The 18,513-nt window shown below is 36.6% G+C and overlaps 1 protein-coding gene across 4 annotated transcripts in view; it reads right to left on the bottom strand.

Annotated features, from left to right (window-relative positions):
• The window catches only part of anxa4 (annexin A4), a 36,741-nt gene that overhangs the window by 13,414 nt on the left and 4,814 nt on the right, over positions 1-18,513 (bottom strand). For 2 of the 4 annotated variants that reach the window (XR_012385838.1, NM_181764.3), the window contains exons 2-4: positions 9,520-9,577; positions 6,492-6,579; positions 3,435-3,529 (exon numbers count right to left, since the gene is read on the bottom strand). Coding sequence is in view for 3 of the 4 variants with exons in the window: in NM_181764.3 (NP_861429.1) it covers positions 3,435-3,529; positions 6,492-6,579; positions 9,520-9,528 (192 nt within the window). In the remaining variant the exon portion in view is untranslated. The remainder of the gene's footprint in view (positions 1-3,434; positions 3,530-6,491; positions 6,580-9,519; positions 9,578-18,513) is intronic. The other 2 variants (XM_073913604.1, XM_068223732.1) reach the window with 1 other exon arrangement.

Below are 18,513 nucleotides of genomic sequence, written 5' to 3'. Positions count from 1 at the left end.
ATAAAAATTCATGAATATGAAAAAAACAAGTCAGAGGTAATTTTAGAAAGATAAAAAATACTTTAGAAAAAAAAAAAAACTTTATTATTTAAAAAAGTTTATTATTAAAAAGTTTTTATTATTTATACCTCGATGTTTTGCCTAAAATTGTCACAGGTCATTCATTCATTCATTCATTTTCTTGTCAGCTTAGTCCCTTTATTAATCCGGGGTCGCCACAGCGGAATGAACTGCCAACTTATCCAGCAAGTTTATACGCAGCGGATGCCCTTTCAGCCGCAACCCATCTCTGGGAAACATCCACACACACACATTCACACATACACTACAGACAATTTAGCTTACCCAATTGTACCACATGTCTTTGGACTGTGGGGGAAACCGGAGCACCCGGAGGAAACCCACGCGAACGCAGGGAGAACATGCAAACTCCACACAGAAATGTCAACTGGCGACCTTCTTGCTGTGAGGCGACAGCACTACCTACTGCGCCACTGCCTCGCTGTCACAGGTCATTGTTTGGCTAAAATTTGGCCTAAAATTGTCACAGGTCATTTTTGTCCAGTGAGACAACAGGAGGGTTGAGCTGATAAATATAGTGAGATAAATAGACAATTTAGGTGTTCAAGCATTAAAAAAAAAATGTGTTTAAAGGGGTGAAGTATTCACACAATCTTGCTATTCGAGTCCCTCAGAATTCTTGGACTGCTTCTCTTTTTCATTTACATCATGGCATCACATAGAGGATAACAAAAGTCTTGTCTTTGATTGCAGTTGTAAGAGCAACACATAATAACTTGACTTCTAGTTGATCATTTGGATAAGTGGCAGAAGGTGGATTTATCTGATGAATCACCTGTTGAGCTGCATCCCAATCATTACAAATACTGCAGAAGACCTACTGGAACCCGCATGGAGCAAAGACTCTCACAGAAATCAGTCAAGTTTGGTGAAGGAAAAATCATGGTTTGGGGTTACATACAGTATGGGGGGTGCGAGACATCTGCAGAGTGGATGGCAACATCAACAGCCTGAGGTATCAAGACATCTGTGCTGCCCATTACATTACAAACCACAGAAGAGGGCAGATTCTCCAGCAGGATAGCGCTCCTCATACTTCAGCCTCCATATCAAAGCTCCTGAAAGCAAAGAAGGTCAAGCTGCTCTAGGATTGACCAGCCCAGTCACCAGATATGAACATTATTGAGCATGTCTGGGGTAAGATGAAGGAGGAGGCATTGAAGATGAATTCAAAGAGTCTTGATTAACTCTGGGAGTCCTGCAGGAACGCTTTCTTTGCCGTTCCAGATGACTTCATTAATCAGTGATTTGAGTCATGTCAGAGATGTATGGATGCAGTCCTCCAAGCTCATGATGGAGTCAGACACAATATTCATTCTGTCTCCACTGCAGCAGGACTTTATATTCCAGACTGGACATTATTTCTGTTCAGAGACAAGACTTTTGTCTAAGCCAGGGGTGTCCAAACTCAGTCCTGGAGGGCTGGTGTTCTGCTGAGTATAGTTCCAACTTGCTTCAACACACCTGTCAGGAAGCTTTTAGTATATCTAGTCAGCTTAAATAGCAGGTTCAGGTGTGTTTGATTAGGGCTGGAGCTAAACTCTCCAGGACACCTGCTCTCCAGAACTGAGTTTGGACACCCCTGGTCTAAGCAAAGTCAGACCTTACTGTCCTAATTAAATCATTAAAAATCAAGGCATGATCATAGTTTATTGTGGTCAAATTAGCGTAATCTAGAGGCCTTTGCCTTTCATATTAGCCACTTCTAATATCAAATGATCAACTAGAAGTCAAGCTATTTGCTGTTCCTAAAACTTGGAAAGGTGACTTTAGTCAGGTAGTGTTGGTTTGTTATTCAGAAACCTAACAAGAACTTGCCTATACTGTATCTCCTGCATCAGGTTAAAGTGTGTGTTTATTTTACAAAGGTCTCAGGATCAACATAAGGGTGAGACATTAATAGCAGAGATTTGTTGTTGAGAAAAGTCTTTTGTTAGTGTCTTCTGTGAGCCTCAAGAGGATGTTGGGTGTGAAAGTTTGGCCTTCTCAATGAGACACAGTCCAGATTTTCCCACTCAATGATTCACACTTTCTTACTACACACACACTGAGGCTAGAATCTCTCAGAGTTTCCATTAACAACAGCAGCTAAGGCCTGACCGTGACTTTTACTCATTTCATTGACCGGTTTACAGAGTTACACATTAATAGAGGGCAACCACCGGGAAGTACAATAAAAGTCAATGAAGCATTCTTGATGATATCGGTCATAAAGCACTGGGATGTCTCCTGAAGACACCACTCTCTCTGTTCACAGCATGTGGATATTTACATGAAGCGTTAATGATTGAAGTCGCTGGACAGAGTCTGTTATCAGCGACTCATTCTGGTCTTTGTTTAGCTTCATATTGGCTTCAGATTTATCAGGACTTGTCAACATTGTTATCTAATCGCCATATGTTTTATACAAATACAACCTGGTTGGCTACCAATGATGTCCCTGCCATTAGGACCTTCTGTTAAGATAACAAGATCATATACAGTTGGGGAAATAAGTATTGAACACGTTATGTTTTTACTGGGGATGATATTTCTAAAGGAGCTGTTGACATGGGATTGAACTAGATTTTGGTAAAAACCCAAACAATACAAACATAAAACTACTGAAATGTGTTTAATACTTTATATAAAAGGCTTTTTTGGTGATGGCAGCTTAAAGACGCCTCTCATATGGAGGATGAAGTCACATGCATTGCTCAGGTTTGCGTTATCCACAGACTTCAACAGAGTGTCAAAATCTTGATGCTTCTGTGGGTCTCGTCTATTAAATCTGAGCTTTATTTTGTATTTCCTATTGGATTCGGATCAGGTGATTGGCTGGGCCATTCTACAGCTTTATTTTCTTTCTCTGAAAGCATTTAAGAGTTTCCTTGGCTGCGTTTTGCATCATTGTCTTGCTGAAATGTCCACCCTGGTTTCATCTTCATCCTCCTGCTAATCTAGATGTTGGAGTGAAGCAGCTGATGTTCATTTACACTGATGAAGGGCAGAGGGTTGCTGAAGAACTACTGAGAGATTTCGGCTGCTGTCTGGGCTTTCCATGCCTATCTACACCTTCCTTTCTTCATGTGTTCAATACTTTTTCCTTTGTCATTTCGTTTTATTACACATAACTTCATTTGTAAATCAAATAGTTCTGTTTTCTGTGGATATGTGGATTTGTTTGGTTGTTACCAACATCCGCAAAAAAAAAACATAATATAAAATGCTTTCTGAGAAAAAGGGTGACGTGTTCAATACTTATTTCCCCCACTGTAAGCTTTCTTCTTTTAAACCTTCATTAAACCAAAAAAGGGCTGTTGATTGAGTTTCTAAAGAAACGTTATCTACACAGCTGTAGTGTTACGTTTTACCTTTCCCACGCTCAGCTTGAAAGCCTCCTTGATTTTCTGCCTTTGTGCAATCGTGCGATGAGCGAGGATCTCGATGATAGTCGCCTCGTTGGTACCTGAAAAGTAGCTTAATTTTAGTATTTGCAAAATTACAATTTTGTAATGATTTTAACACTTTCAGGGCATTTAATTGGCATCAGTCAAAGCCTAAGTTATAATATTTATAAATAATAAGGCTGCACAATATATCGTTCTAGCATCGTTATCGCAATGTTGGAACATCGCTGGATCTGCAATGTTAAATCTCAATTCAGGTCGGTGCCAATAGCTTAGTGGTTAAGTGCGGTAAAGACACATCGTCATCTTGGATTTATAAGGTTCTATCTGCATTCTGAACGATTTTGAGATACTGAGCTTCAAAGTTTTTGCATTCCATATAGCAAACAGTATGTTTTTAAAATAAGGATTTGTTTTTTAAATAAAAATTCTTAAAATGTAAGCAACTTATAAAAAATGTCTCAATGTAAATAAGTTGTCATTTAATAAGAATATGTCAATAACTCGATTTTGACAAATGTCAGGTAGAACCTTAAAATTCTAAGGTGACTACATAGCACCCAGGTGCACATAGCACTCGCGGCGACCGGACTTCGATCCCTAGCTAGAGGTCCTTTACGGATCCTTCCCCTATCTCTGCTTCCCACACTTTCCTGTCTGTAAATCTCCACCATCCTATCAATAAAGGTGAAAACCACAAAAAAAATTATATATATATCTATATATATCTATATATATATATAGATGTGTATATATATATATATAGATGTGTGTGTATATATATATATATATATATATATATATATATATATATATATATATATATATATATATATATATATATATATATATATATATATATATATATATATATATATATATATATATATATATATATATATATATATATTGTAATAATTCTTTTACATATTTTTGCAAATTATTTAGCTTGTTTCAAGGGAAAATTCAATTAATTTTGACTTTTACCTCTAAACATTAAAACAAAACAATATTTTACTTGATTTAATTTATTTATTTTTTTAAACTTGGACTAAAAATGAGACAGAAACTTCAAGTTAGAAAAGCATTATTTGCATTATTAGTTTAATTATTCAATTTCTGTACCTGAATACTCCCCAGAAAAAAAGCCAAATAGAGGTATTCAAATACATAAAAACAGCTAAAAATATTCATATTCCAATATGCATCACAGAAAAATTTAATTTCGCAATATAAGATTTTTTCCAATATATTTTCCAATAGCCCTAATATATATATATATATATATATATATATATATATATATATATATATATATATATATATATATATATATATATATATAATTATTATTATCATATATATATATATATATACACACACACACACATATACACATATAGATACATATATACACACACACACATACATACACATGAGTGTGTGTGTGTGTGTTTCTAGGAAGAACAAGAAGTAAGTTTTGTTCACTTTTCTTACATGGAAGTGATTACCAGAATTACAAAATGCATGTTACCAATATTGCCTTGGGCTGAAATCACATGCTTGATTGTAATCTTGAAGGAATTTACTTTGTTGACACTTTCAGAAAGCGGAGAATGCACAGTATTATTTAAAATATCAAATTACATGTTAGTCATAACTCACTTAAAACCCACAAGTAAGTCAGTGTGTAACAGCAGCAGTGTTGAGTTTCGTAACACACGTCACGCTGAAAGTCAGCTGAAGGCCATTAAAACAGAAATGTGTGTTCACAACAACATTCATCAACCATGAAGGAAACACCGCTGAGTTTGCCGTTTACTGACTCAGTGTCAGAGAAGAGTTTAAAGCGACAGTCCACCCAAAACTAAATACTCTGTCATCATTTACTTACTCGAGTTTCTTTTTTCTGTTGAACACAAAAGAAGATATTATTAAAACTGTTGTAAAATCATTGAGTTCCATAGTATTTTTTAACCATGGATGTCAATGACTAGTGGTTTCCAACATTCTTCAAAATATCTTCTTTAGTGTTCAACAGAAGAAAGAAACTCATAAAGCAATTAATTTCTCATCTTCGAAACAGAAATGAGGATATTTTTGATTCATTCATTTTCTTTTCGGCTTAGTCCCTTTATTAATCAGGAGTCGCCACAGTGGAATGTATCCAGCATATGTTTTATGCAGCAGATGCCCAACCGCAACCTAACACCGGGAAACATCATTCTCACTCATACACTTTGGCCAATTTAGTTCATCCCATTCACCTATAGTGCATGTGTTTGGACTTTGGGCTCCCGGAGAAAAACCCACACCAACACGGGGAGAACATGCAAACTCCACACAGAAATGCCAACTGACCCAGCCGGAACTAGCGACCTTCTTGCTGTGAGGCGATCGTGCTACCCATTGCGCCACTGTGCTGCCCAATATTTTTGATTTAACAGTGTAATTTGTGGTGTAGATTGACACAGTGGCTCAGTGGTTAGAACTAGCATTTCTGTGTGGAGTTTGCATGTTCTCCAGGTGTTCCTCCGGGTGTTTCGGTTTGTCCCACAGTCCAAACACAAGCGCTATAGGTGAATTGGATGAACTAAATTGGCTGTAGTGTAGGAGTGTGTGTGTGTGTGTGAACGAGTGTGTTTTCGTTTTTCTAAGTGCTGGGCTGCAGCTGGAATGGCATCTACTGCATAATACATATGCTGAGTAGTTGGCGGTTCATTCCGCTGTGGCGACCCCTTATAAATCAGAGACTAATTGGAAGGAAAATGTATGAATGTTGTATTTTACTGCTGTTTTGACTGACATTTTTTTATAGTGAGGAACCAAATGAGTGAACGTAATTTTTCATTTGAGGGTGAACTATCCGTTTAACTGGAAATTACGACACACTGAGGTATCTGATCTGCTTTTAGATCAATTCAGAGGATAATTTTTCTTTGATTTAAATGGAAACTTATTTAATCATATTTAAATGCTCTCATGTTAAAGTCCAGTTGTGATTGGTATGGTCTCTCTCACCTGCTCCTTTCATGGCATTATAGATTTTCTGGGCATCATCCTCTGGCTTGAAGCCTGACGCCTCAGTCACAGTTCCACGGTTTCCCAACTACAGTAAAAAAAAGTGAAAATGACACCTTGCGGTAGATTTCAAGAGTGCGAACCGTAAGTGTAAAGTGACACTGACATATTTAGAGTCTCAGATGTGCATGACAACTCAAAGATCAGACTGTGTCAAGGATCAAACATTTATTAACCATGAACATTTTAGCGCTGTTAAATAATAAATCCTGACTAATCACATGCAAATTAAAGTTAGCAGAACAATGAGCGTACTACTGTATATTTATTATGTGTTTGTGTCTGTAATGAGTACAGCACTCACAGATCTCCCTTTTAAATTAACATTTTCTATACACTCTCAGAAATAAAGGTACAGGAGCTGTCACTAAGGCAGAACCTTTTTAAAAGATATTTTTTAAAAGCATATTTGTACCAAAAGAGTTCAGAGTGGTACCTCAAAGGTGCATATTAGTGCTTAAATATACCTAAAAAGTACCTTTGAGGTACCATTATGGACCCTTCAGGCACAGATATGCACCTTTTAAAAAGGTACAGCCTCAGTGACAGCACATATACCTTTATTTCTGAGAGTGTAGGATGCTTTACAATGTTATATTTGTAAATATAATAATAGACCATTGGTAACACTTTACAATAAGGTTCATTAGTTAATGCATTTACTAACATGAACTAATCATAACCAACACATGTACAGCATTTGTTAATCATAATTGAACATTTACTAATGCATTATTAACATCTAAGTCCATGCTTGTTAACATTAGTTAATGCACCATGAGTTAACATGAACTAACAATGAACTACTGAATTTTCATTAACTAACGTTAACTAACATGAACAAATACAGTAGTAAATGTATTGATCATTGTTTGTTCATGTTAGTAAATGCATTAATTAACATTAACTAATGAACCTTATTGTAAAGTGTGACCAGACCATTTCTATTGGCCCATGAATATTTCCTGCTTGTTATCAAACTACTGTAATTCATAACTGTAACAATAACTGTTTAATAATTTCTTAATGTTTAAACTGCTGTCCTAACATTATTTATTAATATGTGGACCTTTTTGGATTCTTGAAAGCTATAGAAATTAAAAATGTACAACCGGAAATATGCTAGGACCATTGTTTTTGTTTACAACCCTCAAAATGGTCTATAGTTTAGTCAGCACCAACGGCAAAACTGGAACTAATCTAACAAAATAACCTAATCTCAGTACAAACATTAGTACACCAAAATGAATATGTTGGGGAAGAAATTTAAATCAAATAATAATATAAAAAAATTAAGAGAAACGATGCACACATAAATGTATATCAGTTATGTTTGTGCATTTTATGGATAAATATTCACAGTATGTAAATATATTATGTAAGACTTTTATTTTGTACACAGTGTTAATCGCTAAACCGCACTTGAGAATTTAGTTTATCACAGCAAAACAAATACTACAGCATGAAAATTTGGTATATTTCTTAAACAATTTGTTATTGTCACCAAAGCTCCAGTTATTTGATTACAAACACACTGTTATAGTTTCAAATAAATGTTGTTTATTCCTGTGACGTAAAGCTGAATTCTCAGTATCATTACCCCAGTCTTGGAAACGTTTTGCAAACCAGTTTTTCAGGATTGGTTGATGAATAGAAAGTTCCAAAGAACATTTAGAATTGAAAATGTCGTAACCTTATAACTGTCTGTACTGATCAATTTAATTAATCCTAATTATACACTCAACGGCCACTTTATTAGGTACACCTGTCCATCTGCTTATTAACGCAAATTTCTAATTAGCCAATCACACGGCAGCAACTCACTGCGTTTAAGCATTTAGACATGGTCAAGACGATCTGCTGCAGTTTAAACAGAGCATCAGAATGAGGAAGAAAGGGGATTTAAGTGACTTTAAACGTGGCATGGTTGATGGTGCCAGACGGGCTGGTCTGAGTATTTCAGAAACTGCTGATCTACTGGGATTTTCACGCACAACCATGTCTACGGTTTACAGAGAATGGTCTGAAAAAGTGGAAATATCCAGTGAGGGGCAGTTCTGTGTGCGCATATGCCTTGTTGATGCCAGAGGTCAGAGGAGAATGGCCAGACTGGTTCCAGCTGATAAAAAGGCAACAGTAACAAAAGAAGAGGATCTCTGAACACACAACATGTCTAACCTTGAGGCGGATGGGCTACAGCAGCAGAAGACCACAAAAGGTGCCACTCCTGTCAGCTAAAAACAGCAAACTGAGGCTACAATTCAAACAGGCTCACCAAAACTGGACAATAGAAGATTGGGGAAACGTTGCCTGCTCTGATGAGTCTCCATTTCTGCTGCCACATTCGGATGGTCGGGTCAGAATTTGGCATTAACAGCATGAAAGCATGGATCTATCTTGCCGGGTATCAACGGTTCAGGCTGCTGGTGGTTTAATGGTGTGGCGGATATTTTCTTGGCACACTTTGGGCCTATTAGTACCAATTGAGCATCGTTTCAACACCACAGCCTACCCGAGTATTGTTGCGGACCATGTCCATCCCTTTATGACCACAGTGTACCATCTTCTGATGGCTACTTCCAGCAGAATAACGCGCCATGTCATAAAGCGTGAATCATCTCAGACTGGTTTCTTGAACATGACAATGAGTTCACTGTACTTAAATGGCCTCTACAGTCACCAGATCTCTATCCATGTGCAGCAACTTCATAATGCCATCATGCCAATATGGAGCAAAATCTCTGAGGAATATTTCCAGTACCTTGTTGAATCTATGCCACTAAGAATTAAGGCAGTTCTGAAGGCAAAATGAGTTCCAACCTTGTTCTAGTAAGGTGTACCTAATAAAGTGGCCGGTGAGTATATATTATGCATGTGAATTGCAAGATGACAGTAATAAATTCTTTCCGTATACTGACAATGTAATTGATGTTTATTGTAAAAATCTTCTCTTTGTTATTTCACTTACCGCTGCCATTGTAGAGATGAAGAAAAGGTTTCAGTCTGGAGATGAAGAGATGAAAACACTAAAGGTAAAGAATTAAAAACAATAGATTAAACACATATTATTAGGTCATACGTATTATTAAGCATGGGCGTTGCTAGACCTATTTTAGGGGAGCGGTAGCCCTCCTATATTTCTACTCAGCCCCCCGAAAACTTTTGCAAATAGCTTAAGAACAGTACACTAAATTATCGCCTCAGTCCCCTAAATTTGATATGAAAACGGCGGCAGAATTCGGCTCGTCCCCGTCTTTTGTTGTTCATTTGATAAGCAAACCAAAGCCGTGGGCAGCGAGAGAAGGAAGTGTGTGTTATTTTATAATATCTGTAAATTATTATTATTATTATAATTGTTATAATATCTGCCTATTTGCAGTTCTTTGATATGGATAACTTGTATCACCAGGGCCCGGTTTTTCAAAAGGTTTAATCCGGATAAAATTTATCCGGATTTAGTGATCCTGTTTTTGCGATCCGTGATCACATAATCCAGCTTACTTTTTGAGTCGCTTTTTCAAAGCAACATTGGATTGGATCAATCTGATCTGGATAGGAACTTTTCAGGATCACTAAATCTGGATTACCAGTGCTCAAACACATTGTAGATGGATAGATAGGCCTGTGTAAAGAGCGACAAGTAGAATAGCCAGTGTGGGGTAAATATAACTTTATTTTTATTTGAAATGAAAACTAAGAAAATTTAATAAATAATAAAATAATTCTAATAATAAATAATAAAAGCAAGTAAACCCCCACCCCATTCTCTTCCAGCAGTCCGCTCATCTGAGATCTACAACACTGTACATTGAGGATATTTATAATAAGTTTCAAATATAGATGTATTGAATAAAAAAAAGACGATGTTGAAACCTCCACAATAATGTCAGACTTCTTCATCTGATATGGAGGCAGCAGCTTGTCTGAGCGTATTCTTTAGGAGGCAGATCTCAAATGTGGTCCTGGTTTGCTGCAGTTTGGTCAGAGTCAGTTGTTTCTTTGCCAGATGAAGCTGAACTTCTGCCCAGTCTCTTTTTTGCAATTGTTGAAGGTGATTTCAAAAATCAGGCATTGCCAATCTTTGCATTTTTTTTTTTTGTTATTCTGTAATCATTGCATGCATCACTAATAAATATTCTAAACACAAAAATATTTTCCATTGTGATGAATATATATATATATATATATATATATATATATATATATATATATATATATATATATATATATATATATATATATATATATATATATATATATATATATATGTTATGATTTATGTTTTCTTTCTGTCTTTTTTTTCCACCCCTCCTTCCTTTGTTCAACCCTAGGTTTCTTATTGGTTTATTATTCTGTCCATCATCATTATGACGCTCTCCGGTTCCACAAATCCCAGGTCGAGTCGCAAGGATTTAAAGCCCTGTCAGACCAGTGTGTGGTGTGCGCCCTGCCTCAGCGTACCCTTTGTGCTCCACGCAATTTGTTTGTGCGAATGCTTCGTCTATTTTGTTATTTCTCAGTTACTGTGATAATTCGAGTTTGCTTGTTGAACTTCGTTGGCTTTAAGTGACATAATATGATGGTTGTGTGATTTCTAAACTAAGATTTAACGGACTTATCCGGTTTGTTTTGTTTTAGTTTAGATTAATATTTTGTTAGATTAGTTTGAGTGTTTTGCCACCCGTGTATTTTTTTGAGTTTTGTAGTTTAATTAGTTTAGTTCGGGTGTCGTATACACTGAAGATCTCGGTTTTTATTTTTGTTTCTTTTTGACGCCTAGTTTAGACATTGTAAGGATTGTTTTGTTTTGTTCATTTCTTTGATTTGGCTTACACTCGTTGTTCTTGTTTAAAGATAATAATTATAAATGTTTATTTCTTTTTTTCTCCCCCATTTATTATTGTTACACGTTTCAATTCAATTACTGAGTAAAAAGTTTTAAATAAGAGTAACTGAACCTTGCCTCATTATTGATCTGTCGCACACATTACACCTGTCTCACTTAAATGTTACAGCATCCCACTTTAACATCATAAAACACGTAACAATATCAATTAGTAACAGAATAAAATGTATTGTTTTTGGTAAATTTTGACAGCTGTTTGGGGGGTTATTTTATGAGGCCATACTCTTTTTATTTTGCTGTAGGCCTATACTGAAAGGCTGAATACGTTAAAGCCTATATCACTACAGCCTGACAGATGAACAAATATGATTAAAACCTTATGAATAAATAGTATATCTCGTAAGATGCTGCATGATCCAAATACAGTTTTATTAAATTTTTTTTAAAGTTCTCATTACATTTTGTGCATGAAATCCACACTAAATCCACCCTTCTGATGGGATCAGTTTAATCCAGGTTTTTTGGATCAAAGTGATCCAGATCCTACAAAAAAGATCTGAAAAACCCAAACTAAAGGTTTGATCTGGATCAAAACCAAGATTGGATTATGTGATCTAATCCGATTATGTAATCCGTTTTTTTATTTTAAAAAACCCATTTTCAAGATTTGATCCAATCCCTTATCCAAAATCCTAGTGGATTACTTTTGAAAAACCGGGCCCTGTATCCCAACGTCATGGAGGAGCCCCACTAAAATGAAAATCCTAAAATCGCCCCTGTTATTAAGTCATATATCTCCCCACAATCCAAACATGCTGTGTAAAACATATGCTGGATAAGTTGGCGGTTCATTCTGCTGTGGCAGCCGCAGATTATTAAAGGGACTAATCCAAAAAGAAAATGAATGGATGAATATATATATATATAATAATCTTTGATCAGTTTTTTTTGGTTGAATGCCTTCTACAATCTCCTTCAACATGCATTGCCTTTGGGAAACGCGTCCCTGTTTGTTTGGGGTTTTTAGTCAAGTGAAATTTAATAAGCAAGACTGATCTCCTAATAACAGGGTTAATGACACTGTTAAATAAATAACGCCTTGGGATGCCACAAGCAAAACGCTCTCCACTTTAGCATTCAGCTCATTAAGCAGAAGAGCTGGAGCGGTAATTAACAAGCCTCCGCTCAGGATCAGTTTCCCCGCTTTGAACGAATCCCCCTACAGCCGTTTCAGACCCAAACACCTGACAGTCTCTCAGTTTTCACTTCATTGTGCTCACACCCTGACCGCGGCCACATGACTATACAATACCTCATTTAAATATGGTTAATAATTGATTGTTTGCATACAACAGCCTCTACATGCAAACAGCCTGCTGCTAGAAATATTAGATATTAGTAACAACATGCTAATCCATGCTAGAAACATACTAACAACAGCCAACTACCCAAAGCACCTATATCAAAGTCCCTTTAAGTCAGGGGTGTCCACACTCGGTCCTGGAGAGTTTAGCTCCAACCCTAATCATACACACCTGAACAAGCTAATCAAGCTCTTACTAGGTATAGTAGAAACTTCAAGGCAGGTGTGTTAAAGCAAGTTGGAGCTACAGTCAGCAGGACATCGGCCCTCCAGGACCGACTTTGGACACCCCTGCTTTAAGTTTAATGGAGAGAATAACTAACGTATTGTTTTAAAATAACATATAACTTCTTTAAGAAAATAAAACCGTTTTTATTCTTGATGTTAATGTATTAATTTATATTTATTAACTGCAAGAATAAATTTACTGTTAAAAGATGCGAGTAAATCCGGCACTTGGAACAGTTTAGAGGACTTTTTTAAAATTATGCACATACAGTTGAAGTCAGAATTATTCACCCCCTTGTTTATTTTTCTCCCCAATTTCTGTTTAACAGAAAGCAGATATTTTTCAACACATTTCTAAACATAATAGTTTTAATAACTGATTTTTTTTATCTTTGCCATGATGATGACAGTAAATAATATTTGACTACATATTTTTCAAGACACTTCTATACAGCTTAAAGTGACATTTAAAGGCTTAACTAGGTTAACCACTTGAGGTTTGGTAAAAAGTATGTAAATGTACATTGTTTGGTAAACTATCCCTTTAACAATTACCTCTCTTTATGTAACCCCCATAAAATAATGAATGGGTGTAGATAAGACAGATAAAAAAAGATAAGATGAATAAAAATAGATAAAACAGATAAAATAATAAATAAATATACACATCATCATCATTATCAAAGTGTTAAAGTGTTGATGCTAAAATAAGTATTAAAAAAAACTTATTAAAAAAATGTTAAAACATGTTTATGTGAGTTATAATTCTCTGATTGGTTGTCAGCAGTCTAAGTCAGCAAATGAGAGCGCTGGATGCTCATCTCCGCCCCTGTAGTTTCCCCCTTGTGGTTGCGGATATTTTTGAAACCTCGGAAGAGAAGCACAGCGTGACAGAAAGGAAAATTTTAACTGATCTATTTTCTCTATGTACTTTATAAATCACTCGATTTTCCTTTGTCACGCTGTCTCTTCCGATGTTTCAATAATATCCGCAACCACAAGGGGGCGGAGATGAGCATCCAGCGCTCTCATTTGCTGACTTAAACTGCTGACAACCAATCAGAGAATTATAACTCACATATACATGTTTTAACATTTTTCATGCATTTTTTTAATACTTATTTTAGCATCAACTCTTTAACACTTTGATAATGATGATGAGGTGTATATTTATTTATTATTTTATGTAATTTTATTCATCTTAGCTTTTTTATCTGTCTTATCTACACCCATTCATTATTTTATGGGGGTTACATTTAGGTTTGGCTAATCTGAGCGCATTTTAAACTAATATTAAAGCAAGCCCGTAGCCAGCCTGATAAATGGGGTGGTTCTTTTTGTGGACCTAAAGTGGACTTCAGTTATTCGTCTAATGTTCTATTTAATTAGGAGGTTTAAATACTGCCTACTGCACTTTCTTTTTGCTAGATTAGTTTGGCAGATGGTCACACTTTTTTTGATGTGCTCAAAACATAAGTTAGAATAAAGAAATATGAAAAATAGGCTGCTAATATTTAAAGTACAAACTCATTACATCTGCCAATGCATTGATGAAATGAACAGTTGGATGTGGCAAAACTTTCATTCATTCATTTTCTTTTCAGCTTAGTCCCTGTTTTAATCTGGGGTCACCACAGCGGAATGAACCGCCAGTGCCAAAACTTTCTTCAGTTAAACAAAGAGAAAACTGAAGTCATTGCGTTTGGGAACAGAGATGAGGTTCTCAAGGTGAATGCGTACCTTGGCTCTAAAGGTCAAACAACAAAAAATAAGGTCAAGAATCTTGGTGTGAATCTGGAGATCTGAGTTTCAATAGTCATGTCAAAGCAGTTAGTAAATTAGCAAACATCATCTTAAAAAAACATTGCAAGAATCAGATGCTTTGTCTCCAGTGAAGACTTAGAGAAACTTGTTCATGCTTTTATCAGCAGCAGGGTGGATTACTGTAATGGACTCCTCACTGGTCTTCTCAAAAAGACAGTCAGACAGTTGCAGCTCATCCAGAATGCTGCGGCCTGGATTCTGACCAGAACTAGGAAATCAGAGCACATCACACCTGTCCTCAGGTCTCTACACTGGCTCCCAGTTACATTCAGAATAGATTTTAAAGTATTATTACTTGTCTATGAATCTCTAAATGGCCTAGGACCTAAATACTTTACAGATATGCTCACTAAATACAAACCTAACATCACTCAGATTTTATAAATTAGAAACCCCAAAAGTTTAGTCAGAGCAGGGTAAATCGGCTTTCAGCTACTAACAGCAGCACCCCCCCCCCACCCCGGTTGCTGGAATCATCTTTCAGAAATGATCAGATGTGCTCCAACATTAGGCACGTTCAAATCAAGACTGACAACACACCCGTTTACCTATACCTTTACTGAATGAGCACTGTGCTGCGTACGACAGATCGAACTATTATGTTTTTCTCTTCTTTTGCATTCTTTTATAACCTGTTTAACACATTTTAATGTGTTTTTTTAATCATTTTTAGGGACCGAGCACCGAACGGTGCAAGGCCCTATTGGAATTGCTCCGTTTATTATTATTATTCTTTTCCGGAATGAATCGCGATTTTGAGGGCCTTACCATGCCCGAAAACTCACGAAACTTTGCACACGCCTCAGAAGTGGCGAAAATTTACGTATGTTATGGGTCTCGGAAGTGGGCGTGGCAAAATGACTCGACAGCGCCACCTAGAAAAATTAAACGGACGAGCCCCCGATCTACGAATCACGCACATGCACGAAAATTGGCACACACCTCAAACATGCTAACACATACGAAAAAGTCTCTTGGAGCCATATCTCAAACCCAACAGGAAGTCGGATATTTTTAACTTCCTGCGGCGAAAAAGTGGCATTTTTGCCATTTCCAGGCGTTGTATTTTAACGAACTCCTCCTAGGGATTTTATCAGATCGACACCAAAATTGGGTTTTGTCATCTAAAGGCCTCGGCGATGTTAAATTGCGAAGCTTTAGAGTTTTCGTCGATGGGCGTGTCTGTGGCGGCCTCGCAAACTTTGACGACTCGCCACAAAACAGGAAGTCGTTGTAACTCAGGCATGCATTATCCGATCTGCCTCAAAATTCCCACGTTTGATAACAGTCCTGACCTGAACACGTTTACATGCCAATATCCAGATATAGTTATAGCGCCACCTGCTGGCCACAGGAAATGACATGATTTACAGAGTCACAAACTCCTCCCACAAATTTTATCGTATCAGCACCAAATTTAGGTGGTGTTATCCGAAAGCTCTAGCGATGATATATTGTGAAGATCTAGAGTTTTTGCAAAGGGGCGTGTCCGTGGCGGCATGACAAACCTCAACGCTTCGCCATGGAACAGGAAGTCCTTATAACTCAACCACACAATGTCCGATCAGCCTGAAAAGTCACATGGTTGATTAAATTTTTCTCCTGAACACATCCCCATAACAATATTAAAGTGGGCGTGGCAATATGACTCGACAGCGCCACCTATAAAAATTAAACGGACGAGCCCCCGATCCACGAATAACACACATGCACGAAAATTGGCACACACCTCAAACACGCCAAAACATACGAAAAAGTCTCTTGGAGCCATATCTCAAACCCAACAGGAAGTCGGATATTTTGAACTTCCTGCGGCAAAAAAGTGACATTTTTGCCATTTCCAGGCGTTGTATTTTAACGAACTCCTCCTAGGGATTTTATCCGATCGACACCAAAATTGGGTTTTGTCATCTAAAGGCCTTGGCGATGTTAAATTGCGAAGCTTTAGAGTTTTCATCGATGGGCGTGTCCGTGGCGGCCTCGCAAACTTTGACGATTCGCCACAAAACAGGAAGTCGTTATAACTCTGGCATGCAATATTCGATCTGCCTCAAAATTCACACATTTTATAACAGTCCTGACCTGAACAGGTTTACGTGCCGATATCCAGTTACAGTTATAGCGCCACCTGCTGGCCACAGGAAATGACATGTTTGATATTGTAACAAACACCTTCCACAAACTTTCCTGTATCAGCACCAAAATAGAGTGGTTGTGTATCTGAAAGCTCTAGCGATGATATATTGTGAAGATCTAGAGTTTTTGCAGAGGGGCGTGTCTGTGGTGGCATGACAAACCTCAACGCTTCGCCATGGAACAGGAAGTCCTCATAACTCAACCACACAATGTCTGATCTGCCTGAAACTTCACATGATTGATAAAAGTCCTCTCCTGAACACATCCACATAACAATATTGAGTCAGTCATAATGCCACCTGCTGGCAGAAGGTAGTTTGACTTATAACTCAGCCACACAATGTCCCATGTTCCTGAAACTTCACATGGTTGATAAAATTCCTCTCCGGAAGACATCTACATGCCAATCTTGAGTCACAGTTATAGCGCCACCTGCTGACAGGAGGAAGTTTGGCATAAATCTGAGATTTTCTCAGGTTCTTTATATATATCGGCTGAAATTAATATTGTTCGCTGTTTTCTGTCATCCTGAGGCCACTGGGCGGCGGTGAGCCCGGGTGCGAGGTCCCTATCATCGCTGCTTGCAGCTTTAATTATTATTTGTTTTTATTTTTCTTACACTTGTCTCTTTTATTCTTGTTTATGTAAAGCACTTTGAATTGCCACTGTGTATGAAATGTGCTATATAAAGAAACTCACCTTGCCTTGTCTAACATAATATATCACTAGGGAGGGAAATAGGAATTTGTTAATGTTTTAAATTAAAAACTGTGGCCTATTGTCATTTATTAGGCAAATAACAAACTGGCCAAAAAAACTTTCTCCAGTAAGAATTTGGGCATTTGAATAATAAAAAAATATATATATATATAATAATGATAATAAGGTAGAGCTTCATGATTTTTCTCTCCTCTCTTGTAAAAAGTACATTTGATAACTCATGGATAACAACAATTGCCTAATACAGTATGTATTATAAGTAACTTAATATGGGCTGCCTTTGGTGCTTTACAATATTTTATTGGTCATTTTTTCTTTCAATAATAAGGTGCAAGATTTGGAATAAAAGTTATTTTTAAAATGTTTTCTCTATTTAACAATAATACAGAGAAAGTTGACTTTACTTGCAGATCTTACTTTAGGTCTTAAAGCCTTTTTTGATGGGTTATTTTGATAATTTATGTTGGCATAACAGTCAAAATAGGACAAATGAGCTAATGTATGGGACAAATACTGGACCACCTGAACCCCCCTGAATATAATAACATATTATTATATGTTATACATATTAAATATGTTGAATTTGAGCTACAATATCGGAGATGAATTCAACACTGACAATTTATTTTATTGTTTAATATTAAACATTACATTTAAAACATGCCAATATATTAAATAAATGACACACAAAGTGAACACACACTGCTTAATCCACAACTCAGCTTCAACTTATGATTTATCTATTTATTGATTGATTGATTTATTGATTGATAATCGAGATTCCTCTGAAGACAAATTTCCGCATACAGTATAAGGGAATAAATAGTATAGCTCACCCAAACATT

Source organism: Danio rerio, chromosome 10 (genome assembly GCF_049306965.1).
Source record: "Danio rerio strain Tuebingen ecotype United States chromosome 10, GRCz12tu, whole genome shotgun sequence".
Lineage (NCBI taxonomy): Eukaryota > Metazoa > Chordata > Actinopteri > Cypriniformes > Danionidae > Danio > Danio rerio.
Note: the sequence above shows the minus strand (reverse complement) of the source record. Positions and strands in the feature narration are given on the sequence as shown.